This window comes from Empidonax traillii, unplaced genomic scaffold, assembly GCF_003031625.1.
Source record: "Empidonax traillii isolate 1590-97213 ecotype Southwest subspecies unplaced genomic scaffold, ASM303162v1 scaffold232:size1090087, whole genome shotgun sequence".
NCBI classification, from domain to species: domain Eukaryota; kingdom Metazoa; phylum Chordata; class Aves; order Passeriformes; family Tyrannidae; genus Empidonax; species Empidonax traillii.
Genome location: NW_020955425.1, coordinates 806201 through 833184, shown reverse-complemented (window position 1 = coordinate 833184; position 26984 = coordinate 806201). Strand labels below are relative to the sequence as shown.

General features: G+C 40.9%; 1 protein-coding gene across 1 annotated transcript in view; it reads right to left on the bottom strand.

Annotated features, from left to right (window-relative positions):
- WDFY2 (WD repeat and FYVE domain containing 2) overlaps window positions 1–11213 on the bottom strand; it is a 63650-nt gene extending 52437 nt beyond the window's left edge. The window contains exon 1 of the mRNA XM_027888150.1: window positions 10902–11213. Within this exon, the coding sequence (XP_027743951.1) occupies window positions 10902–11038 (137 nt within the window). The 5' untranslated portion in view covers window positions 11039–11213. The remainder of the gene's footprint in view (window positions 1–10901) is intronic.
- Window positions 11214–26984: the final 15771 nt, after the last annotated feature.

Genomic DNA, 26984 nt, shown 5'->3' with positions numbered 1-26984 from the left:
ACAGCTCAGACTGCCACAGGACTCCAGGCATCACAGCAAGCTCTCCAAAATTTTTATATGCTTTTGCTTTTTGGCTACAAATAAACCTAGCAACAAGGGGGATCAGAATGTGAACCTGGAATTTCAGTGTTTGTATGGATCTGAGCTGATGTCTCTGTTGGAAATCTGGAAGGATCATTTACCAGTTGATATTTTGAAAGCATGATGATGGATTCATCTATTCCCACTCATTTACTGGCAGTTCCCGAAGTTAGCAAGAAGAGATTTGCTTATGAAGTCTGACTCATTTCCTGAAAGGATAAGACTGCACTCTTCTTTGGAAATGGATTAGTGCCTATACATTGTGTAACCAATCTCTGTATGTAACACACACTGTGCCAAATACAGTGGTCTACCACTCATTGCAGTTGATACTCTTAAACTAGCTGCTTCCCCACCTTTCTCCTGCCTAAAGAAATCCATCATATGTCCATTCTAAGCCACCAACACCAGCTAATGCAGTCTCAAAAACTCCTATTACTCTTGACTTCTGATGCAATGCAATCTAGAAAACTTGAGGTACTATCAGACAGGTTTTTGTTCATCAGACAGTCTAAGTTGCTAAGGCAGCACACAAAATGGTCCAGCCAAGCCTCTGGTAGATGCAAAATGCACTTTTGGGGCTTAACTAACAGTCATTCTGACTGAATAGGACAAAGGGGTCAATGGAACATAACAAAATGTATCACTTCACTGCAGCAAAAAGTATTAACTTCTCAATTCCAGTAATTAAGTAACTTCACTCCAGGCCTAGGGTACAATAAAGGCAAAGGTCTCAATTTTGACTTGACAGATACATTATGTTTTCACCCTCCTCCCTCAGCACAATTCACGTTGAGACTACTTAATCCACTTTTCCCCATATAAGTACTACTGCACTGCATTACTTAGATATTTAGTTTTTATCAGTATCTTCTTCTGCCTATGACAACACAAACTGTTCCTATGACATATTAAAAGCATAGAGAACATTCATCTCTAGAAGCCAAATATGGGACTTTTCAGCAAAGACTCTTCCACCTTCTCTAAACTTCTGGACAGCAAAAAGCAGGCTACACAGAGGCTGCTGCCTGATTGAGGACTCCTGTGCTACAGGAGTTTGGAGCAATGGGACCAACGGGGCAAGAGCAGGCACAAGGGCTATATGTCTGATGCTGGAAAACAGCACAGGAATGAGCTTTCCTATTTGACTTCCTGTAATTGCAGAAGAACAGCGCAATCAGCCTATGACAACAGCTTATTGTTGGTGGAGCTGCTGAAACAGCCAGTGAAGCAAAGGCATGATTTGTAGGTCCAGCCAAGACATGTGGAGATCTCCCTTGCCACCAGAACACTGCAGCTGTCTTTAGTCCACCCTACATGCAGTAGAAGCTAGGCTGGACCACAGGCTGTGTCCTTACCATCAAGGAAGAAAGCATCCCCTTAGAAATCCTGTTTTATTTCTATCCCATAGAATGCACCTGGTGCTGCAAAACATGAAGCCTTTGAAATGTTAATTTGAACCACTCATTGGATGGATGACTCCATAGCCCACACTGGCTCTAGCAAAACACAGAGCTGAGAGGAGGGGCAGTTTCTCAGTATTAAACGGGAAAAAAGGGATGGATTATAGAAATGAGAAGACACAGTTTAATAACTGGAAGGATCAAGAAGAAAACATGTGAAGTAAGGATAATTCAGCACATAAGCAAAATAAGTGCAAACTAATCACAAAGAAAATGTAGACCATCATTTCCAGTTTCACAGCAGATTCCTAAAGCGTATATGCGTTGGAAAGAAGGCAAAGTGCCTAATGAGGACCTGTCTCTTAAAAGGGATTATATTACATGGTTTTCTGAGATAAGGGGCATTTCTTTAAATGAAAAGGTAATCTCTTTTGGATCTTTGTGTAATAAACTGGCCTAGAAACATGTATATAGGCAAATACCTTACAGAATATTGAGTTCATCACTTGACCTTGCAGTGCCAGTTGGCATCTGCAAGAAAAGATCAGTGTAGATGTTCTTGGAAAAGCATCCGAGTCAGAGGAGACATTTATAAGATAAGCTTTGCTGTACTGACACAGGAAGGCTAAACAGTGACAAGGAAAGCAACAGAACAGACTAATTTTCAATGCTCTCCTACTTCATCTTATCTTACATCACAATAAACCTACTGGATTTCCTTTTTCTGCCATTGTTTATATGCTTTTTTCTTTCAAACCACAGATAAGTTAATAGTGAGGAAGTCAGAGACTTTTGGTACTTAGATATCTAAATCTTGAAACCACTGTAGCAGGATACGTACCACTGCTCTGAATCAATACCAAACCCTTCACATCTCCCATCCTCTAGCATCCATTTGATTTTATGAATGTAATTATGTTTTTCACTATACCTTATTACCTTTTAAGCTAAAGTAAAAGCTTTAGCACTGACTCATGATTAGACTTTATTAGTGCTTTAAAAAAAAAAAAAAAAAGGCCCAAAGTATTTCACAGAGCACCTCCTGCTTAAGAATACAATTAAGCCTTTATTTCCTATTATAAGTGAGCTCGAAGCCAAAGGTAAATTAATCAAATTTGTACTCACTGCTGGAGGTACAAATTCTCATTATCTGCCACGTTCTAAATACAGGCATGGATCTCCTCCCCTTATCCCTTCAAGACGGGACTGTACTTGCTCTATCACCTGAACTCAAATAATTCAACCTGCGGTGGCAAAATAGGCCACTTCACATTAGGACAGCCTTTTCTCAGGTTTCTCTCCCCAGGACTCAACTCCTAAGGAAACTGATTACAGACTTGTAAAGGTCAAAAGCACTGCCTTCACTGCCTTCTGGGGCTGATTGATCACTTTTGTTATTGCAAAAACCTGTTAAGTACATTAATCTTTTACCTCACAGTAATAAGGAATGGTACAGGACTTAGAAAATAAAAGAAAACGTTAGACAAAACTTTTCAGTAAACTTGGCAGCAGTACAGCAGCGCTCTTCTAGCCAGAACTGTGCTTTGGCATCGCCTTGGATTCAGCACTCAAAACCTTAAGAGATCCCTGAAAAACTTAATTGAAGAGGTGAATACACATGGTGTGACAAGCAAAGCCCATATGTTCAAAGTCTGGCCAAGGTTAGTTACACAACGCTATTTCCTGCAGTCTGACTAAGAGTAAAATTAAAACACTACTTCTCTTAAGCCAGCCTCCACAACTGTTCTCCATATCATGAGGATGAAGGATGTATTTTGCCCATCTATAATTTGGGCACAGTCTAATTTGTAAAATTTATTACTCACCTTCTGATAGCCATATATCCATTTTGGCCATTATTTATGTACAGTTCTAAGCCATCAGGCACACAGACTGTGACATATGAAAAACCCTAAGAGATGCATATGGTTTTGTGATTATGTAAAACTCCCTCCCTGGAGGGCTGCCTGGTAAACTTGCCCTCTCCTACTTCTCCTTTCACGAAATTGTCCTTTTCCTCCAGGCTTGTTCCAGATGCCACTTGCCCGGCCTGCTTGGTTGGGTAGTTGCCATTCCTGCGTGTATCTTTGTTTTATAGTTTTCCCATTTGCATCATTTCTTTACCTCACAAAAGTACAAAGAGGGAAGTTTTATTTTCTCTTTCCTAAAATGACCCATGCAGGACAAGGCTCTGCTGAACAGGGTGTGTGGCTATTCTCAGTACCCCACAGCCACTGCTCCCATTCCCTCCCACGGTGCCCTATCCCATCCTGCCACATCCAGCAGTACCATCACTCCCTCACTCTGTATGCAGAAGGGAAACAGCTGTGCTTTTTTCTTGCTCCTGGCCTTGCCACAGACTACATGAGGGACTACTGCAATTCTTATCAAATCCCTGGGCAAATACATGCAGATACTGGCAGTTTCATATAAACCCACTCATATTTGGCAGGTGTGTGATGAAGCACTACAGGCAAAGCAATTAAACACAGCTTCAGGGGTCCTTTTATGTGAATGCTCTTCCAGTGTCTGAGAGGTTACAGGGCACAGAACACAATGATGCAGAGGACACTTGTGCAAAAGCCAGTTGCTCTCCTTAGGGCATTGCACATCATGTAAGAAGCTTTCAAAGCTCCTGAGGACAGAAGCACCCACATGCCTACACTGTGCCCTCCATTCTCTCCTTCCTGTTTGATCTCTGAGCTGCTACATATATTCTTACTTCCCTCGGGGCTATTACAAACAGCATTTTACAAAACTTCCCTGCAGTTCTCTTTCATGTATTATCCCATATCTGAAAAATGTAGCTGGGAAACTTGTGCACAGATCACTATCAGCAGATGCCACGCAGAAAACAGTGCAGCTGCACAGAGGAAAAGAAAAAAAGAGTCTGTCTTAGTAAACAAAATACTATAAGGTAGGTCAAATGAGCTATTGACATATTTCTATTGTGCTAGAAGTCACATGTTATTTGATACCTTCAGTCTGCTAAGTGACCCTCAATGAAAGGCCAGCTTTACTTAACTAGCCTGGTAGCTTCAAAAGTGTTGCAATTCCTTTAGTGTAAGGTACTGAGGCTGTTTAATGCTGCAGCATCTCTGCCTCCTCTAGACATCTTCAGCTTAAAGAGATAAATCAGTAAGTTTCCTGCAATGATACATTTTTAATTATATGCCACCTCTGTACTGCATGTGCTCCATAACTGGCATTTGTTTTTCTTCCAGGGTCTGCAGGCCACAAACAGAGGTGGCATTGTGCAGTCCCCTCTTGGCAAGAAGCGTTGTTCAGCTGCAGAGCTGGAGAGACTGCAGGGGAAGGTCACCAAGCCTGACAGACATGAGACACACTGATGAGAGATCCAGCCTCTGTGTAAGCAGATGCCAGGGAAATTAAGATGGGGTCAGGGAAGACAAGAAGAAAAATGAGAAGTGGTTAATATGGGAAGCAGATGCACCATTCCAAAACTTGCTGCAACTCAAGAACACTGCTCAGCAGCTGGCAGAAAAAGAGGCTATCATGAGGCAAACTGAAGGTGTATTAAGTAGCTCTTGGTATTCCAAATAATGCTTGTATGATAAGATACATTCACCTACCTCTTTTATATAAAGAATAATCTCTTAAACAAAGAGGTAAAACCCACTGCACCTCTAATTCTGAATGCTAAGGCACCTAATATTCCACTCTATTTTGATGTCTAACTGCACTGCTGAAGCTGGCTCTGTGCAAGCTGTGGTCCAAGTCATGTCATAGCACATTTTTGCAGCTGTCATCTTGCAGTTAAGACACAAACTTAATACAACTTCAGGAGTTCCACTAATTTGTGCATGAGCTAGTAGTTGCAGGACAGCTCAAATCCTAAAGACAAGACTCGATGCTTGTTCTTTAAATCTTTAACTGATACACATGGGAGAGCATTGCAAGGCAAGGGATATACAAGCTCTGACAAACTTCAGCAAGTCATCTTCTGGTGGCACAAAATGCCACAGAGGGTTACAAGAACACAAAAGAGAAAAAGAAACAAAACAAACCACCCCCTCCCCCCCAAAAAAAAAAAATCCCCCCAAACCCCAAAAATACTCCACACAAACCACAAAACAAAACACTGCAAGGTCTCCCACAAGTTACTAAGCGGAGTTTATCATTCCCAACAAGCATTCAGCAAGACATTTTATGAGCTAGTCTCAGATTTTGGCATCTCAACAGGATACAAGTTAGTCAAATCAGGAACAGTTACTTTTCAACATCTGCAACAATGTCTGATTCCAAGTGCTTTCGGATCTCCCGTTTTCTCTTAAACTTCTTGCCAGCATCCACTTCTTTCCCTCAGCCAGCACTAACCTCCACCCTGACCTTTATTCCAAACACAGTCATCAAATTACAACATATCCAAAAAATTTAGCTTAAAAAAAATCAGAGCAACAAAGCTGCATCTACAGCAATAGGTCTCTTCGTTTCCTTAAAACTACTTTATTGGTGCCAAATGTTTTTATCAAAATTTAAAAAACCTCCAGGCAGGGACAAGTCTTTTTACACCTGTGAAGAGCATTCACACCTTCTGCACTGCTTGAGCTACTGCTCTCACCATTCACTGGGTGTGAAACCTACAGGCTTAGACCGATAAACATACACAAACAGTATCAAAATCAGCTCTCATGCCACCTGCACTTCTGCTGTGAAGCAACAGCCACACACAAGGCAGAGCAGATATCAGCGACATAACCTTGTGCTTATACAAGAATCACGGACCTGTACTGCAACCACACTGCTGGGCAAAGCAATCACTTTCTACGACTCCACCACAGGAGAAAGGAAAACCAGATACTTTACCGAGGTTCTGCAGTTACTTGCGCCCTGTCTGAATGCAGCACTGTGTGAAGAATGCTTCCTTCACAGAAACCTTTCCACTGGAGCTTTTTCACAGGCATAAACTATAATTCTATATACTTAATGTTCTGGATCTGGACAAGAAAACCACAAGGAGAAAAAGATTGCTTTTGATATACTTATGCATGGAAAGATCACAGTTCTCCAGGCCAGAAGGCATGTCAGCAGGAAGCCAAAGACAAGTCTCACATTTTTTGTCACATATGTACATTCCCATGCCTAGTTCACTACTAGTTTCGCAAAGGTATTTCATTTACCCAAGATGGACTTTAATTTTTTGTATCCCCTAAAAAAGCTGCTAGTTAGTGCACCCAGACAACAAGCCTTGAACAACAGCTTAAGTGCACATCTGTATTAAAAAAACTCAAACTGTAAAGCAAAACTAGCAATACAAGCTCTGCAGAGTTTGCCCTATGTGAGATGAAGACACTGTTTATACAGTGATCCATACAAAGAAGCTGAAACATCTGAAATCAAAAGGAACTTAAGATGATACAAGGTAGTGGAGAAGACAAAGGACTCTACTTCCTTATTTAAAAAGAAAAAACTAAAAAACTATGGCATAAATGTTTTTCTCCTAGGTCTTATTACCCTCTAGGAGACTAGAAAGCCTATTTTTTAAAAAGAAAGGATTTTGACAATTTTCAGTTGACTATGAAAACTTTTACTTCTTGTAAATACTTTAAGGGTAACAGTTCTTGACTGCAACACTTACATTTACAAGGTTTGTAGCATAGAAGTGAGCAAGAACTCCCACCCAAAAAAGGCTTAGACCAGAATTCCTAATTACCACGAAAGCTACATACACCACCCCACGTCTAAGCTTTCCTCACCTACAATACATCTACCAGCAAAAAGACGGCTAGTGGCAAAGTACAGGTTTACCACGACACACCCAGCCCCCTCCTGCCAGTCTTTCACGGTGACACATGATCAGCATATCAGACATCCAGCTGAATTAGCACTCACATCACTGTCAGGCTCTTGAGAAACACAGAAGTGTGTCAACACCAAGCAGAACTGCTTGCACTGAAAGCTGGGTGAGTCAGTGCACTTGTCCCACTGTATCCCCATGCCCAGGGAAGATTAATGACACTAAATCTTCTCTGGAGCATAGTTAGATATGTCTGAACTTGACATGCCAGTGACCTACTTTTCAGACATGCCCAACACCCACATCTCACTCTGAAGGCAACAAAAGACAAGGACTCTTAGCAATTTTGAAAGGGTAGCACATGCTTTTAATACAGAGGAACAGATGACAACTTAGGGTCAGCTGTGCACTTTAGGGAAATCTCACTTTAGCTTCACATGGGCATTCAATGCTATGGATCAATCAAGACACTACATGCTCGGCTACATATGTCTGTTAATTCCACACGTTTGCTGGCAGGTGAAAAAGTATGAATGAAAGCTAATAACTTCTTTCTCAGAACCATCCTGCATCAGATTTATACATTCTTGGATAACAAATGTTGCCACTACTTTAACTCTCACCTGCCTAGACAGGTGCATCCCTTTCCTTAGAAGAAAAACACAAAATACCTTATCCCTCCCTATACACACCAGTGATATTGTAGAGATACAAGCTCAGTCTATTTTGCCCTAGTAAGGAATCAGAAAACCCATTAAGATTAGGACACAATGCACATCACTCAATTAACATGACCAACCATGATTCAGAAGAGAAAATCTGAAGAACATACAGATGGTGCACACTAAAAAGAAACTCCAACCTTGCAGAGTATGTAAAGTTTAGATAACCTAGTTAAATATGTAAACCTCCCTGAGATTTCTTCTTTCTCCCTCTATGCCACTTTTTAAGAGGAATAACCACACCCTCTATTATTACTCAGTTTTCATTTATTTCTTAAAATATGTGCATGCATGTGCTACAAATACGATTTAGGACTATATAATGCATGACTATGTCTGCAAGCTATAGCTTCCGTGTTGTTTAAAGCCAGATAAAACCATTGGTGCCATACAAAATTGAGACCAGAGACCAAGCTAGCTCATGCTTTGAAAAGTTGAGGGGCATAAGGCCATATCATGCAGCAAAGGAAACCTTTAAAGTGACACCTAGCTGCTGTGTGTGCTAAGACTATCACTAACTTCAAAAATGATAGGTTCAGTCATTAGCCAGCAAAACAACTCTTCCTTCGTCTACAGAAGATGTCCCAGCCTGAAGTAAGTGCTGGAGGTGGTGAGTCATTCACCTGAATTTCTCTGCAAAAGTTTCAGAACATTTCTCATATGAGTAGTGCATATCACAGGCTGGGAAACATGGATGAAACTCACTTATTTGGCCAACAAGTAAAGAGATAGTTAACATCTCCATAACACAGTCCTTTGCAGTTTCTAGGAAGCTGTAAAAGCCCTCCACATTCCAAAGCCATTAAACAACCAAGTCAACACTAACATTAGAAGGCAATTTACCAGATGGAAAATTTACCATAAGAATCTGCACAAGCCTAATCATAATATACAGGTATTGAAAGTCTGGTAAATTATACTTTCACCCCAGGTATCCTAAAATCTCCAAATTAGACTCCCAATCTGCTATTCCTTTCAAATAAGTCCTAGATTCTTAACCTTTTAATTACAATAAAAATGCTAATGCAGGCAGAAAACAAAAGAAACAGCCATCAAACAGCATCTTCATGCCTAAAGAAATAAAAGGCAGGATCATAGCTTATAGCATCTCAAGGACACCACAAAACAGCCCCATAAGCAAGCACATTACTTCGTTAATGCCTTGTAACAGATAATAGCCTCCAGAACCTCCAGACTTACTCCAGTACTTTAATGTCTGTAGAGCTATCCTGTATCACCAGCAAAACTTTAGACATCTATCAGCACCTCTAGCAGAAGACTTCTATACCCACTTTGATCAGCAAGCAGGACCTAACCCCAGGGATTTGCTGTGGGATGGCAAGGATGAGGGTGGTTCTCACGAGCTAGTGAGTTTCGTAGTGTGAAATCCCTGGCTTCTTCACTGTTTGTTTCTTCAACCTGATGTATCAGTTACTAGTGAAAACAAACATGTCTGATCAATCCCTTTCTCTACACAGAAATATCAGCCTGGAGCATCAACCGAGCATCAACCTATTATCAACAACTAAAACTACTTATTTTTTTCTAAGGTAGGGAGAGGCAGAGACTGAGAGACACATCTATATGAGAGGAAATGAATTTCAGAAATACCTTCCTACAGGTAAAAAGAATTGCCCGAGTAAGCCCAACAAGTTACAGTGAAGCAAAACAAGCTCAAGCTTTGTTCCACATCACATCAAATACATAAAAAATGTAAAGACAATAAAATCGTGAGCACATAGCAATGTAAAAGTCTGGTTAAAGTCCCTTTGACAGTGTACTTGAGTTTCAAGTATCTCAGTTCCTCTTGGCACAAGGCATGTGAGCTCACTTGAAGACCTCAGCCTTAAATGACCTTAAATCTGCACATATTCGACAGTTAGCTGAAAACTAAGTCTCAAGGAGGATAAAGACAAGATGAGAGAAATACGGTTTTTCAGAAAGCTCAAAGAGACAGAAAAGCAGACACTCAACTCCATGAGAAACAGTCCATCAAAATACCCTTGAGTATCAAAACATTGACATGCCGTCTTCCAATCTTAGGACACAGGTTACACCGTACACCTGAGTTGTGAAGAAAATCTGCTTAAAATAAATATTTATGGACACCACAAGAAAAACAAGCCGTTAAAGTAAAAGATCTGTTTTGAAGTGTTTTAAAGCTCCGGCTGCAGGGCTGAATTAAGTTTGAAATCTTTCAGAAGAGACAGAGTTGCCTCTGGGCAGCCTCAGACCCTGCAGGGCCCTGCTAAACGGCCTGAAAGCGTTCTCCTCTTTGGCAGTTTTACAACACGGGATTTAACTCCAAGATCTTATCACTGATACATGGTATTTTTAAACAATTACAAAGAAACGTTTGGAGAGGGGAAACGGGAACCAAAACTACTGTTCTAGCCATTGTCACCGCAAGCTTTAGGCAAAGACAAAAATCTCCCCAGCCTCCCTGGCAATCCTTGTGATGAAGGGGATCTCAAATCTCATTTTACCCACGTCAAGAAAAGTCACTCAAGTCCTTCAAGTTTTAGCAGCGTCCCAGCCCGGTCGCTGCCCTGACCCTCACAGCGGTGGAGATACCAAGCTGGAGACTCCTGCTCCAAGCTCCTTCGCCTCCAGGACCTGATGCGGCTGCCTAAATCAATGTCCCCATGCTGGACCACTGGCACGCTGACTTTTGCCCTGGCTCCGGTGGGAGAGTGCACAGTCCCGTCAGGATGCTGGTGGTCTGTCACCACCGTCACTCGCCGGCGGTGGTGGCGAACCACCACGGCAGAGCCCGTCCCCTCCCAGCACCGCTCGCCGGTGCTGGTGGTGGCGCTGGTCGTGGGGCACCACTCAGGACCCTGCGGCGCGGGTGCCCCAGTGCCACCCAGAGCGGTGCTGGGAAGGGACAGACCGCGGCCGCGGCCCCCAGAACCTCCGGACGCCCGCTCCTAGTACCTGTCCTCGGAGACGCTGATGACCCCGTCCTCCTTGGGCACTATCGCTGCCATGTTCACCACCTCCTGCGAGCCCTCCACCTTGTTGAGCAGGAGAGGCTTGCGAGTCAGCGCCTTGGGCTGGGGCTCCGCCGCCATGGGGCCGGCGGGCACTGCCGCTGCCGCCGGAGGAGGCTACGGCCGGGGGAGGGTGGGAGGGAGGCGGCCCGCACTGCCGAGGCGGAGGAGGGACTTGCCGGAGCCGGGCTCTCCCTGGGAATCGGGAACCAACGCGGCGGCGGCGGCGGCACCGCCCCCGAGCAGGGCCGGGCCGGGCGGGGCACCGGGGGCGGAAATGGCGGCGGCCGCCGCCATCTCGCAGGGTTGGGCTGCGGTGCCGCGCCTTGGCGAGGGGAATCCTGCGGCCAGGCGAGGGTTCAACCACACATCCCCTGCCGTGGTCACCCTCCCAGGCTGCGGGCTGTCCTTTGGGGGCAGCCCGGCGAGCGAGTCCCGCTCCCGAGCAATGCCCGGGTATCACCTGTCGGCACGGTGCGGCTGCCGAGCGGTCCGTCCCGCGGCCGCACTGCGGCGACCGCTTGGCGAAAAAAAAGGGGCGTAAAGATTAAACAGAGGGGCGTCTGCTTATCTCTGTTTTACATTTTCCTGTCTGAGTTTTTCTTGGAACTGAAGGTAAATACGAGATTTCTGCTGCTATGTTAGCCAGGGGCGCAGGCAGGCAGGGCTGCAACGCGACGGCATTCAGAAATTCACCTTCAGACAACTTATTCCTAAGGGAAACGACGCAGACTTCCAGCAGCTCATTTTCGTCAAGAGGCTACTCTTCACTCTCTTCCTGACAGGTCCATTGAGGTCCAAGAAAGTGAGATAATTTGCCCAGAGCTCTGTGCTAAAGCCAGTGAAAAGGCAACTTCCTCCAGAGGCATATGCCAAACTTTCATAATCTGTTTTGAGAGATTATGGAAAATCATGCTCTATGTCTGAACTGTTGTCCTACACTGCAGAAGTTGTCAGCAGATTGGAAAGTGTTATTTCAGCTGTAACTCTAAATTTACCCACACTAAGCCAATGAGCAGCAGTTCTCCTATCAGGTATGAAAATATCCATGATCAGGAGCTGAATTTATCTGCAGGAGTAACATACAGCAGCATCAACTACAGAACAAATGCTGATTGTCCACTCGCACTTTTGCTGCCTATGTAGTAGATGTAGACAACAGAGGAAAGATATTGTTAAGTCCTTGGGACAGAAACTAAAATTTCAAGGTATTTAGTAATCTCTGTTATGCTAAACAAGCAGTATCTGCAGGACCACAGCAAGACATTTAAGCTTTCTCAACTAAACTAAATGTTCATAAATATAGAGGGAAAGGTCTGGTCAGCAACAGCCAATGGCTTATGTAACATCTTAAATGAATTGGCAGTCTCAAACTATTTCCTTGAGGATGCGTGATTGGATTAGATAACATCTCTTTCTCATAATTCTTAGATGGGAACTACTACTAAAGAGGCAAATACCCCACCTTCTCAGTGATATGGATGATGCTGCAGTCTTTGGCTAGACCTGCAGATAAAAATGCTTATTGCATTACTTGGTGAGGAGTGAGATATTCTTTGAGGATTATGACATGTTTGATAGTCTTCAGAATGGACATGTATCTAAAATTGTCTTTTAAAACTGAAGTCTGGCAAGGTCTGCTGACTTCGCAATTGTTTGCATTCAAGATTAGGCACTGTGCATCACTAATACATAATCAGAAGCTGAGCATATGTTGGAGACAACAGGCTACAGGCTCTTGGGAGAATACTTTTTTCCAAACACACTTATAAGGAAGAATGTAGTTGAGAAAAGAAATGTCTTGATAGGAAAAGCTGTGGGTCACAGGTCTGGAACTAGGTCCTACATATCCTCCAAATCAGCTGGATCTTCTTCAATTGCCTATTGAAACATCACATTTCCTTATTAACTTTATCTTTCATATTTTCTTAATCAGTTTCAGGTTCATCTACTCCTTCAAGGTTTAAGACACTGTTTGGAGGAAAACACTGACAGGTGGGCATGCATTTTGGACCAAAGTCAAGTAATAGTATGCTGAAATCAAATATATGCTTCTTGTAAGTGTTTGATCTTTGGAAATAAGTTACCCTTTGGGGAGAGGGGAAGGAAAAAAAAAAAAAAAAGACAACACAATGCAAGTGAGGATCCAGCGGCCATTCAAGATAAAATTCTTAAGTGCATTTTTTAAAGCTTATCTGTAATGGTGATTTCCTCTGCAAAACCAGGAAAGTACTTGAATAATAGAAAGGTGTCCCAAGGTCTAGTACATCATTTTACCAGGTGTGCAAACTTGAGGTCACTGCTCTACTCTCCCTGATGAGACGAGGAAATTGTTGGGAAATTATTCCACACAGAAGCAATTTTGTTATGACTGAGGGAAGAAAAAGTAATGGCTGGAAACCTGGTGAGAGGAAGAAGGGAAACAAAGAAGAAATAGAAAGATTTCTAAGTGAGAACCTGAAGCTTCCTCCTCCATTTTACCTGACAGGTTAAAAGGGTATTGTTGTGATAGTGGAAAAGGCATTGAAATTACCAATAAGACCTGAGTGTTCTCCCAGATCTACCACTGTCACACGCAATACTATCAAAAACTTTAAAAAACCAGTTTTCCTATAATGACAAAAACTAGTGGACAAAAATAGTTTAGTTAGAAGTTTTACAAACTAAATTTGTTTTGGAAAGTAGCTAATCATGTCTTGCCTGACATTTCAGACAAAGTTAGAATTGCTGTAGACATCAAGTTTAATGAGTACCTACAAAAGCAAAATTAGGGTAGTTTAGAAAAGTGTTTCCCCGTGTAACAGGAAAAAATAATCAAGAAAATAAATCTTATAGATACTTCCTAGAAGATCTTTTTTTCATTTTCTGTCATAGCTTTCAAGTCAGATTGCATGGATTAAAAATATTGCTAGGACTGAAAGCAAGACAACTAAGTAACTGAATTTGAAGCCAAGAAAAGCAATCTTATTCAGTTCTTTTTTTGGATTAAAAAAAAAATCGTAGGATTAAGAATTATTAGATGCTCCTCTCATATTTACTTTTTGCAGGAAATTGCAAAACACATGAAAGAAAATTTATATGATGACATAATTTAAAGGATCTTTTTCTTGTTAACATAAATTCTGAATCAGTAAGAAGTGTGGCTACTAGGTATGCTTGGATTATCTGAACTCTCTTGGAAAAGTATATCCATCAATAACACAGAGTGAAAAACAAGCTGAAAAATGCAAAATGAATTGTATTACCTCATCTTCGTTTCTTAGTGTCATTTCTCTTACTCTACATTTTGGCATGATAGCATGGTAAATGAAATGTCTGTTGGTTTTGGCCTTTATATCCTTGATGCAGGCTGACTTTCACTCTTTTGATTTGGATAGAGCAGAATTAGGCTGCCTGCCAAAGAGCGGTAATAGTGGCCTATGTATTCATGTGCAGGGTGAGGACAGAAGACCTCAGGACGACGGAAGCTGTGCTGGTTTGGACTGATGCATTCACACTCAGTGGAGCCTCTTTCCATGCCCTCGTACTGCACCAGAGCCTTGGAGGACTTTCTCCAGTTTCTCATCTGCAGTCTTGTTTAGAGCTTAGGAGTTGCAAACCGAATTCCTCGTCTTTGGCAATTTGCTTTAAAAACTGCTCTCTGGCTCCATCTTCTGTTTGGTTGGTTGGGTTTGGGATTGGTTTTTTATGTCTTTATTTATTCTGATATATCAGGGTGAGATTCTTCTAAGTTTTACAAACTAAATTTGTTTCAAAAAAATACATCTGTGTAATTACATCTTCTGTGACAGTTCAGACAAGTAGGAGAGAATCTCGACCAGCAAATGGAAGGGTTGGACCAGAGAGGAGGGATCTGAAGGGTTCCCAGCTGTGTTCTCAGCCTGGTGTTTTGATACTTCTGTCTGCAAAGTTTTTACTCCTATTACAAGAGGATGTGAAATCCCTTGACCAAAAGATCGAGCAATATGTTCTGTTCTGGTGTGATTGTACTTTTCTGCAAAATTATGATCGTTACATGATCTGGAAACGTAAGTGACATGCCTCATACCCTTCAGCTAAAACTGGCAAGCACTGGGACCACTGAGTACATGTAGGACAATTTAATAAACAGGTTGGCCTCTTTGTGGACGCTATGAAAATCAGCCCTTTTACAAAGCACTCAACAATAATGAGAGTAATATTTAAAGTCCCCAAACCGGGCCTTTAATAAAGAAAAACTGGTTTACAGTGATTCATTTTTAGGCCCAAACTATTTAACACATGCCCTTTGGAGCCATTAAGTAATCTGATTCTAGTTGCTCTCACTTTGCAAGAAGGGAACTAGTGTGGGAGCGAAACTGCACTTTGATTGATTCAGTGCTTAAATTTAAAACTGCTCTGTTGACAGCAAGCCAGATTTCAGCTTCTGAGGCTTCTTCCTCAATCACCCATGAAAAACCAAAAAATTTATATACACAAAAGACAGCCACATAAAAAAGGTAAAACCACCCGGCAACAAGTAGAGCTGCCTCTAAATAGCCATTGAATACACTAGTGTTTTACTCTTATGCTTTTCTTCTCTGCCTATTTGTAAACTAAATGTTTTCCTGCTTTACAATATATGGGATTTACAGTTTCTTCTATACCTGCACTTCTATGGAACTGCAAAAATGCATGCTTAACATTCTCTCCTCCTTATTTGTCACTGGTGACAGCCTTCATAAGATAGTTACTGAAAAATATTTTTAATTTCAGATGCTACATCATTCTTGGAAGCATGTGGGAAACAAATATAATGAGCTCTTTATATAGAAAGGCAACTTCATGAAGTACCAAAATCATCTCTGGAAAATTCACTTTTCTATCTTGCTTAAAAATATGAAACTTGTTACAAAAATGCACACTCAAATCTAATCACTGCTCCTTATTTTGCTCCAGGTATTTATCAGTCACACAATGAATAGTATACTGCCTATTGTATGTCTATTAATAAGCCCTGCATGCTAATTGTGGCAGGTTTTTTTCTACATTTCCTTAGTTTTTATTTATGCAGGCATCCAGAAAATGAGGATCTGCTCTTGGTCAAAGTTATGGAGAAAAAGATAAGCATTAAAAAATATGCATGGCAGTATTGCTGTGTAGCACCTTATCAAGAAGATATACACTCATTTTTAGCTGCCGTTCAAGTGCTGTTGGCTTTGTAACTGACTGTGAACATGTGAGAACAAAAAAAGGGATGCTGTGTCAGTGTGTGGGCTGCAAATGAGAACTTCTGGCTCATACATTTTGCCCCATAAGCAGTTCTGGCATTGTATGCAGTCTTATTGCTGTTTCCTTTGTCCTCATTGATCCTGCTATAGTATTACTCACATTTTGGGCTTCCAACTTGCTGTAAAAAAAACTCTGTAATTTAATTCACTGTCTTTTTGGTGGAACTTTCTGACAACTAATTCTTCTAAGCTCATTATTTGTATTTTTCTAGGACTCGGGACTTCAGAACTTGTTTTTTTCTTCCCTAAATCTGATATTGAAGAATCATGAAGCATCATCAGTAAACACATTTTTGTATCTGGAAAATGCATTAAAATCACCTATGTAACCTGCTTGAAAGGTAAATAAATTTCTCTTACATAATTCATGAACTATATGAAAGCTTTAAAGTATTTCCTTTTCTTTCAACTAAAGTGTGCAATTAAGAATATATCCAGGGATTATCAAGGAACTTTTTCTTACAATAACTTTTACACTCTTGTCTTTTAGCATTTTTTTTATTATTATTTTTTAATTTTCTCATCTTTACTACACATGGGCTTACACTGGATGTTGTTAGGTTGGCAAAATGCTTTCGACCATCTGAAACCTCATGAAGTTCAACAAGGTCAAGTGCAAGGTTCTGCACCTGGATCAGTGCAATTCTCCATATCAGTGCAAGTCAGGGGATGAATGGATTAAGAGCAGCCCTGTAGAGATGGTCTTGGGGATACTGGTAGATGAAAAATTGGATATGACCCAGCAATGTGCACTTGCAGCCCAGAAAGCCAATCATACCCTGGGCTGCATCAAATCATATCCTGGGCTGCAGCATGGCCAGCAGGCCAAGGGAGGTGATTCTGCCCCTCTAGTCTGGTGAAACCCCACCTGGAGTACTGTGGGGTTCAACAGCTCTGGGGTCCCTAACATAAGAAGGACATGGACCTGTTAAAGCAGGTTCAGAGGAGAACCACAAAAATGGTCAGAGGGCTGGAACACCTATCCTGTGATGAAAGGCTGAGAGAATTGGGGTTGTTCAGCCTGGAGAAGAGAAGGCACCATGGAAAACTTATTGTGGTCTTTCAGTATATAAAGGCAGCCTATAAGAAAGACATGGAGAGACTTTTTACCAAGGCCTGTAGTGACAGGACAAGCGGCAAGGGTTTTAAACTGAAGGAAGGTAGGTTTAGATTTGGCATAAAAAGAAACTTTTTTTCCAAGGGGGGGTGGTGAGGCACTAATGCAGGTGGCCCAGAGAAGCTGTGAATGCCCCATCCCTGGAAGTATTTATAGCCACGTTGATGGGGCTCTGAGCGATATGGTCTAGCGGAAGGTTCCCTGCCCATGACAGTTGGGTTGGAACTACATGACCTCTAAGATCTCTTCCAACCTGAACCATTCTGTGATTCTATCACCTGACTCCGGAAGGAGAAAAATCAAATAAGAAAACTAATATTAAAATATAAACCATTGTTCATTGTTTGTTAATATTGAAAGTACCTTTGAAGAAAGAATGCAGGAATATTTCAACAGAAAGTTTTTGGAGTTTTTTTATAGATTAGCTCTTACTGCAATTACATGGAAAGCTCCATATTGTATAAATGAAGCATCTGGCTCTCTAAAAAAATAGGTAGACCCTCACTAAAGCTGCCAATTTTTGACGACTCAAACCTGTGACAAGAGATTGCTTTAAAAGCTTGTTGTTCCTGAAGCAGAGTAGCTGAACTCATCTTTTCTGTGGAAAATCATTTCTGCAAAGAAGTCCCAAGAAGCAGCTTGAGAGCAAAATTGCAGAAGTTTCAGTGTATGCAGGGACTTATGACTCAGTATCACAGGGCTATTTGAGGAGTTGAAAGAGAATCCCAGATTGTCTAATCAAACTTTTGCATGTCTTATTCTGTGCAAATGTTATACTTTGCCTTCACTTTAGCAGGTAAATCACTGCTTCTGGCCATCACTGCAGGAAGAGGTTCCTCAGCCTGTGAGCACATACATACATACCAGTAATGCCATGTTTAGATGGGCACTATCACAAATGGTGTTGTGGAGCATTTGGTTTTCTGATTACCTCATGGCCAGTCCTGATAAGCCTCATTTTTATTCTAAATAGATTACAGCCAGAACGTCTGATTGCTTTGAACATCTTGCACAGTAGTAAGCCCATATGTCTATCGTCACAATCTACACAGTGCCCTTTGATTTTGAAGAGAGAACCATGCCTGAGTCAGGTTTAGCTGCTTGAAGGAGACATCCTTTGTGACAAGAGTGGGTGTGAAAGTACTGGCCCACTGTAGGACATCCACCAAATGAGAAAATTCATGAAAGTGTGAGAAATACTCTTTATTGTAAAATATAAAATGTACATGGGTTTGGAGGGTAAAACCAATTATTCAGTCATGTCCTCATCTGTAGCTCAGTGACCTTCTTGTATAAAAATATCATCTGACAAGATAGCAGAAATACCTCTGTGAAGATGGAGGAACTGACGAATGTACATCTTGTACCTCTGAAAGGGGATGAGGAAACTTAAATGTGAAAACAAAGAAAGCCCCTGAGTCAGTCCATCTGGGACTGACTGGTGAGAGTTAAAAAAAAAAAAAAGAAGTTACATTCTCAGTTGTTTTCATTAGCCCCCTAAGTTCAGGTTAACTAGCCCCAGAATAGCCTCTGTATTGTATGCTTAATATGAGCATAGGATAATTTTCACACAGAAGCTCTAAATCAGGAATCAGTGTCATAAAAAAAAAGTACTCAAAAGACTTCATAACAGGCCAAATGATGCTCTTGAAGTCAAAAGAACTTGTCTGGTGTGTTAGATCAGTTCCCAGTAATAGGAGGGGACTAGGGCAATAGCTATTTTTTGGTGAACCATGACAAGAAACACTAAGAATTGGCCATGTGTCCCAAAGTGTTCCAGTGTGAAAACACTAGAGAAAGGACAGGCAGTGTTGGAAATCTGAAGAGTCACAAGGGTAGGTATGCAGGTATGCACGTACTTAAACACATGCAAACAAGCAAACAAACAACCCTCCAAAAAACCAAACTGAAAAAGAAACCTTTCACTAAAGCTACAGAGACCAGGGCCAAAACTGTAGCAAGAGATTCTGGTACCTGCTCCAGCTCTATTAGCTCATAAAACAGACCAGAGATCATTCTTTGTGTTCTGAGACCAATGTGTCCCAGCTTGTATCACGGAACTACATTTTCTTCTTCATTCAAAAGTGATGATGTAAAATCACTTTTGGGAAAATGAACTCTACTCCATGCTGTGTTCCAAGCCATGTCGATGTACAGTCTGAGAAACTGCTAAGAGTTGCATGCCAGAACTGCCAAGTAATCTGCTTATACTTTAATTTTATGAGCTCTGCATAGCAGTGCAAGAGCACTGGTTTCTGCACCTTACCAGTGTAGATCCAGCTGATAAGTCTTTCTCCAGAGTTTTGGTACCTTCCAATACAGCAGTTTGGCCCCAATGACCCTGGAAGCACGTACCAAAAAGACATGTAGCAAACTTTTTGGCATTTCAGGAGCTACATGGTGAGTGCCCCAGGCAGCTGCCAGGATCCTGACTCCTAGAGGAGCAGGTGGCCCAATTTCTCTCCTTCACAGTGGTATACAGTGAAGTACAAGCCATCCTCTCAAGCACTTCACTATGCAGATTTATGTTCTAGGGGTTTCAGCACCTGGCTTGCAGAATATCTCCATAGGGATGTCTAACTGGACCTATATCAATCAGCATTCAATTCCTTGACTCCCTCCTCTGGGAGATAAGTGCCAGCTGTTAGGGACTCTCTTGCCTACTCTTTGATACAATCCTGCCTGATAATTTTCCTATCACAGGTGCTGATAACCGAAAAGAGAGAGAAAAAAAAAAACAGAAGAGAAATTAGGACAACTTTCCTATGTAGGGATGGGCTGGAGCCTGATCTGAATAGAGGGGAGAAAAGAGGGAATGGCTGTGCAGCTGCAGCATGATTTCATACTGTGACCACATGACTCCAGTGTCTTCAATCCTCTTGTAAGACTATATTTGCCATATGTGTAAAAGTGACAGTCAAAGAGGCTTTGTTACCATGGACTTTTTTAGGCATCTACCCTTTCCCCAACTTGAGTGCTGGCAGTGTCAGTTCTGACTTATATTAATGGAAATACTTTTTCTTTGAAACTATATTTTGATTAATTTCATGGGATTTTATTCATGTCATTTTTGGCTAAGGAAAAATATGGAGCTATGTGCATGTATGCATTGCATGCACACATTCATGAACATAAAGATTCAAAAGAAAATGAGGGGAAAATACCACTTCTGACTAAGCATAACAATTCTGAAAGGAAAATTTATTCATGTTTTATGCTTTTGTTTTTTAATGAGAGTTGACATGCTGCCCTGGTGCTGACTTGTAGTAGAATTGATTTAAAATTCTTGGACCACCAGTAGCAAGAAATCACAGGGCTGTACTTACAGAGGTCGTTAACTGTCCAGACATCTGTTGGGTAACAAATTCTGCCAAACATAGATCATGGAATGGTTCTTGAATTATGCAGAGGATAATTTCACAATCCAGAAACCATAGAATTCAAGCAGAGAAAGAGCTGTGTAAGACCTTCTTATTGCCAGTTGGGAAGGAATTCACTACAATGTCAGAATTACAGGAAAGTTTGGTGCTAGTGGCAGTGGCCTGATGGATTGCTAGCAGTACAATAAGGAACACATTTAGACAATGGTCACAATTACAGTTACATACTCCACAAAGTAATTGACATTATAGAAAAATTGGCTGTATTAATTAGAGGGATACTGTGACAAAAGTAAACTCCAAATGTCTCAGTGAAAACTACTGGTAAAACATGTCAGCACACAAGTAATAGATTTCAGTATAATGAAAGGGAATTAAGAAACAATGAGCAGATGCAGAAACGGGAAAATTCGTGCTATGTTGGAAAGAAGCTGGAACATTCTAAACAATGTATAAAATAAAGCATAGCACACTCTCATTCTCCTTGAAAAAAGGAATACTGTCCCATTTCCCATAAGTTAACTGTAGTAGCCAGTTGGTAGAGGATCACAATTGAGTCCAATTATGCTGCACTGGACTATAATTGGGTTAAAGGGCTGTCATTTACTTCTGAAATGAGAGCTCAAATGATGTCTGTCAACCTTTGGAGTCAGGAGTTAGTCTGGCATCAGGAGTTACTTATTAGCTGCTGCAGAAGTCCAGCACACAGCACAACCAATCATTGAAAACACGAAGAGGGAAAACACTTGTCAGGGCAAATGAGTTGTTTTGGCTCTTTTCCCTTGGACAGCTGAGGAGAGCCATACTGGATATCTAAGTAGAAATGTCAAGAAAAACATATTGTAACTTTTTCTGAAAGGGAAGATAAAGAGGACCTGGAATGGAAGACATGAAGAAAAATAAGATTTCATCAAATAAAATAAAAGAAATTAAAAAAACCCTGCAATACCTTGAAAGGAATGGATATAATAGTTAAAAGTCGGGGGGGGGGGTGGTGTCTCCTTTGGATTGTTATGTTTTATCTTCCTTTGAGACCCCAGTTATATAAATCACTCTTAGCTGTATTCAGAACTCACCTAAACCAGTAAGAGGAATGCATATAGTGCCAAGGTCCTAGGAAAAAAAGAATAACAGAGAACAGAAAAACCTTAAAGGAGGGAAAGAACAGGATACACTCAGAGCAAATGTTACATTTATCATGTAACCAGTGTACACATACATTCTGCCAAACCTGGAAAAGCATACACTTAGTGTCAACCTGAATTATGGGACAGGATTTCTTGGAGTTTTTGCTTTGGACCCATGTTTGGAAAATAACCATAAATGGTATGTTGCCTTAAAAATGGCTTACCAACAGGAAAATATTAGAACTGATCCTGAAACATTCAAGGCTTTCCGATTGCAACATCATGAAATTGAAAGTCCAACAACAAAAGGACTCATCACAGACCAAAATAACACTGGTTGGTGAAGACTGTTGTTATGGGAAAAGGTTACACTTGTAATTCAGGGTTTGTTATAAGATGGTCTCAAGTCAATTCTAAAATTTTCCTAATGAGAAATGCTTTTGTAATCTCAACTCAGTAAGAACTATCCTTTTGTGACTTTCAAAGCTGTGTTTTAAGTGTCCTTCCTTCCCATTTGAAATATTTCTAAAACAATATTTCTTGCAAATTGGTGCAAGACAGATTTTCCCACTGTGGCACCCATTTAAGTTTTCTATGACAGCTAGGCCTTATATCAAGGTTTCAGTGTGTGCATAAAAGTAGAAAAAAAATCCTTTATTTTAACTGCATCTTTTGAATAATATATTCAGGAAACAGTCCCAAGCACCTTGCCATAGGTGCTTGAAGTCATGGAATACAGATGAACAGATTTCTTCCCTGGATGAAAGAGGCTTTATCGGGTTTATTTTATTCTAGAAGACTTATGTCTGTGCTTTATAGATGGCTTTTGTAGAGGTTTCTGATTAGCTACTAGTTGAGATTTGATAAGTTTTTATTAACTGCTAAGTGGAAAAAGACAGACCAACTGGTCTGTATTCCATTCTACATCAGTCATGCCAGCTGCTTTGCAGGAAGCAACTGAATGCATTTTTCTTTTAGAGCATAGTTTGACTTTGGGCAAAAGATGGCAAGGCATAATAATGACATTTAATGACATTAATGACATAATGATAATAAACTTCCACAGTGTGGCAATATTTTAAAGAAAGAATTCCCAGCCCTCAAATACCACACACAGGTGTGATATCTCAGTGGGAAGGCAACTTAGGGATGAATGAATAATTCTGTCCTCTTGTTTACTAAGGCTAAACGTATTACATTTGCCATTAAAAAAAACAAAAACAAAAACCAAGCACCAAACCCAAAACAAACCACCTCATTGCTTTGCCTCTTTGGAAAGTGCTTGTAGGCTACCTTTTAGCTACAAGTGCATTATAATCCAAGCCGACTGTAGCTGAAATTGGTGTCCCTTAGATGCTTGATTAGTTAGATAAATTCTGCACGCTTGTGTCTGGGATCCATGGTAATGGAGTTACGTTGCTAAGCTATGAAATGTGCAGGAGGGTTCAGCACCTCGGGAAGGATATGATTTCCAGGGCTAATGAAACTTGGTAGTGAAGGCAAGAAGGAATGCTTGGAGGAATGCACAACAGCAATCGCTGGAAGAGTGACAGGGAGGGGATTGCTCAGGTCAGTAGGTACAGGCGGGGCAGCAATGCCTCGGGAAAGCTTCCCCGTGAGGGATGTAACAACCATCAGAAATATCGTTTAAAGGCAGTGTTGCGGGGGAAGAGTCTAAAAATTCCTGTCACCCTGAGGAAAGCCTGCATGGCAACACTGTTACAGGTATTTGTGTGGAGGATGCATTAACCCCTTACCACATAGGCAGGAGCTTTTAACCAGGGCTACAAGAAGAGCTAAACAAAACCAGGGCAGACTGCTACACATGATCTCCCTCAAACTTTTCGGTAGACATAACGATTATGTCTGGCCATCCTAGCAAGAGAGGATTTATTTTTTTCCCCCCTGGCATAACAAGCAAAGGTCTCTTCAGACCTGTTGTTTTGTCAAATGCAGAAGACTCCTCCTGTGTTCAAGGCCAGGGGGTGGCTGTCGGGAAGCTGTGAAGACTGTACCCAGATTACCCTGGGAACTCTGGTGTTACCAGTAATGAAATGGACTGCTGCTGCCTGCTGCTACCAGCATCTCAAGGATGGAAAATAAGAGGAAAGAAGGAAGGGGAGGAGAAAAGGAAGAGCAGATAAAATATCTTAGCTTTTGTATGCTAGAGAGTGTTTTCTGTTCCCTTTGGGTCTTGACACACCAGCTTAGATCCTCAAGAGACAGGATAAACTTAAAGGCCCAGAGCTGAGACAGGTTTTTATTCCTGACCAGAATCCTAACTCAAGGGAAAGGAGCAATGTAACACATCAGGAAGGATAAATAAGAACTGTAAATCTATTTGAATTCTCATATGTACTACTTTATTGCAACTGTAATTTTGAAAAGTTTGTTTTAAGTAGCTTTTGCCATGTTAGATTTAATATTTCCCCATGGTACCAAATAGGAGAGGTCCTGCCCTGCTAAACCCTGTTAAATGCATCTGAAGAGAGCTCATAGTTCAGAAGACCTTTCAATCTAAGGCAAGTAATACTGAAGGCAAAGCATGTATCAAACATACAGTTTATTTAATGACAAAAGCCTCCTTGTCTTCTATTCAGGTGCCTGGCAACCTCTCCATTACCTGACTGAATTCTGCTGTCACAGGACAGGTGGTCCTCAAAGAGATCCAATTTTCCTCTGAAATAACCTTATTGTGCACTTCTATAACTTTCTTTGGAAGTAGCAGTGTATTTCATAAACACTTATGAACTTAGTCTCCTTGTTCAGTTTGCACAGTGAGAAAACAAATTATATCAACGCACCTTGCATTTTCACATTAACTATTCTTCCCCTGGATGGTACACTGCTGTTCACTGCAGTTCCAACTCCCGAGCTGGGAAACAGCAAGGGATTTGGATGACTGGAGGGGTGGGTGGTGGGGAATACAAAAATCCCTAGGAAGCTTCAAAGGCTATCTTCTGGGTTTCCCAATGGATGGACAAGGGAAAAGAGACAGTCTATGAAGATGGGCCAAGAGAAGCTAGAATGCCACTTCTTTTAGAGGTCATCATTCTGCAGAGGGATGTAATTTCACTGTGTTCTGTTGCTAGGGAAGCCAAAGTACAGGCTTCTAAAAGGTGGTGGACATTTTCAAGGGAAGGCAGCTGCCTCTGCAAATTTTGGAAAAATAGGCATCCTCAGTTCAAGTCCTAGAATATACATAAAAAACTGAATCCAGTTATCTTCAGGTCACTTTTCTGAAAAAAAATTTGGGGTTACATCTTATCTGATCCCAGCCTTCTCAGTAATTACTCAGTCTAGGATGAGTTTTATGTTTCCCTAGGCTACCTGAATTATAAGATTAAATCTCTCTTTGGCAACAATTTCAGGAAGAGGGAAAAAAATGGGTCAAAACCCACTGAATTGAAACTAGTAAAAAACACAACAACCCCCCCCCCCAATATGTATTGCCATGTATGCAAGACAAGTGACACATAACATTTTATTTATAGAAAAAAGCAAGTAAGTTGAATGCACAGGACTTAGCTAAAGGAAGACTAAAAAGGACACAATTGAAACTCAGAATGCCGTATTAAGATATATATTTTAATAATATGCAGTAATATAAAATTATGAAAAGGAAAATATAAGACTATTAAACAGTGGAAAAAAGTTAAATAATGACAATCTAAGAGGCTACAGAATCGTATTCTGAAGGAAGCTCTGAAAAATTTAGCTGTGCCATTAAAACCTGGACTAAGATCTGGAAATACTCTGTATTAAGAAAGAGAAAGCTAATTAAAAAAAAAAAAAGAAATTTATACTGTAAATTTTAGTTCTCAGATCTGCTTGAAGGTCTTTAGCACAACATCTTCCATTTAAGACTGCAGTTTAGGACAAAATAAGGCTAATGCTATGTGATAATACAACAAAAGTCTTACAAACATTGACTTGGAGAAGAAGCTATTCAAGGAAAAACATAGTAGCAAGAAATTATACAAAAAATGCCCTTCACTGTTTTTCATATGATTTTCTTTCAGGTATATTTTCACACTTACATTTGATTTTTGGTTTACTGATTTAGTATTCAAATGTAAAGTCAAATTTGCATTTCCAGTGCTATCTCATTTATCCCCAAATGAACAACACCCATTCTAAAGATCAGAAGATTGAGTAATCTTAGACATACACGGCTATTCATGCTTTCTCATGGATGTACAAGAAATACAAACCTGTATGAAAGTAGCTGGAATCTTTTGCATGATCAGGACAGCAATAGTATTCCTCTAGCCAGAAACTTGCTGAAATAATTCATCTAGATTCAGGAGAAAAGATAGAACTGGCTCATTTAGACTATGCATGTGATATAACTTTGTATGTTAAAATGTAAAAACAAACAACCAATGAAAAAAACACAAAAAAAATCCAAAGAAAGATGCATTTGTTTTCACTGACAGCCTACTCTCCCTGCTCAGCTCCTGCCAGTGTCAGCTCTGCCAGTAATGAGCATAAGAACTAATATCACAGGATTTTGTTCCTTTGCAGCAAATTATAAATGCAATTCTGATGGCAATACAAGCCATTATAACTGGCATCAAGAGGCTGAGGCACACTTGAGGCTTGAGTTGATTACGTGTCTTTGAAAGAATCTTCCTCAATATTAATCAAATTGCCCTGCAGAAAAGTACTAACGCCTACCACAGAAAACACACACCCAGCCTTGATTCTGCCCTGTAAGGGAGCTAATATAAGATGCATAGGAGTGGGAAGGACTGAATGTTCCAAATGGCCAAAAAGATAACAGCAAGAAGCAAGCATATACAGAAAAGTACAGTAAAGTGGTTTGCCTTGTATAAATCCCATTGGAACTGTGTATAAGTTTTGTCTGTGGGATTCCTCCATCAGTGGTAATCACCAGGGCTGAGGGACTAGGGGTAGAGTGGGACCAGCTGCTTTGGTCTCACCTTCCTCTTGTGTTGGTAGAAAAAGTTACAGCGTGCTTACAGCTTGCAATGTTCAAAGATGATTCAGAATTCATGCTGCTTTATGACCAATTCCACCATCATTTTCCCCTCCTCTCTCTTCCTTTACTGGCAACAAAACTTAAAAATTCAAAACAACCCTTCAGGATTTATAGGAAGCCTTCATGGCCCAGACTACCTTCCACCATGA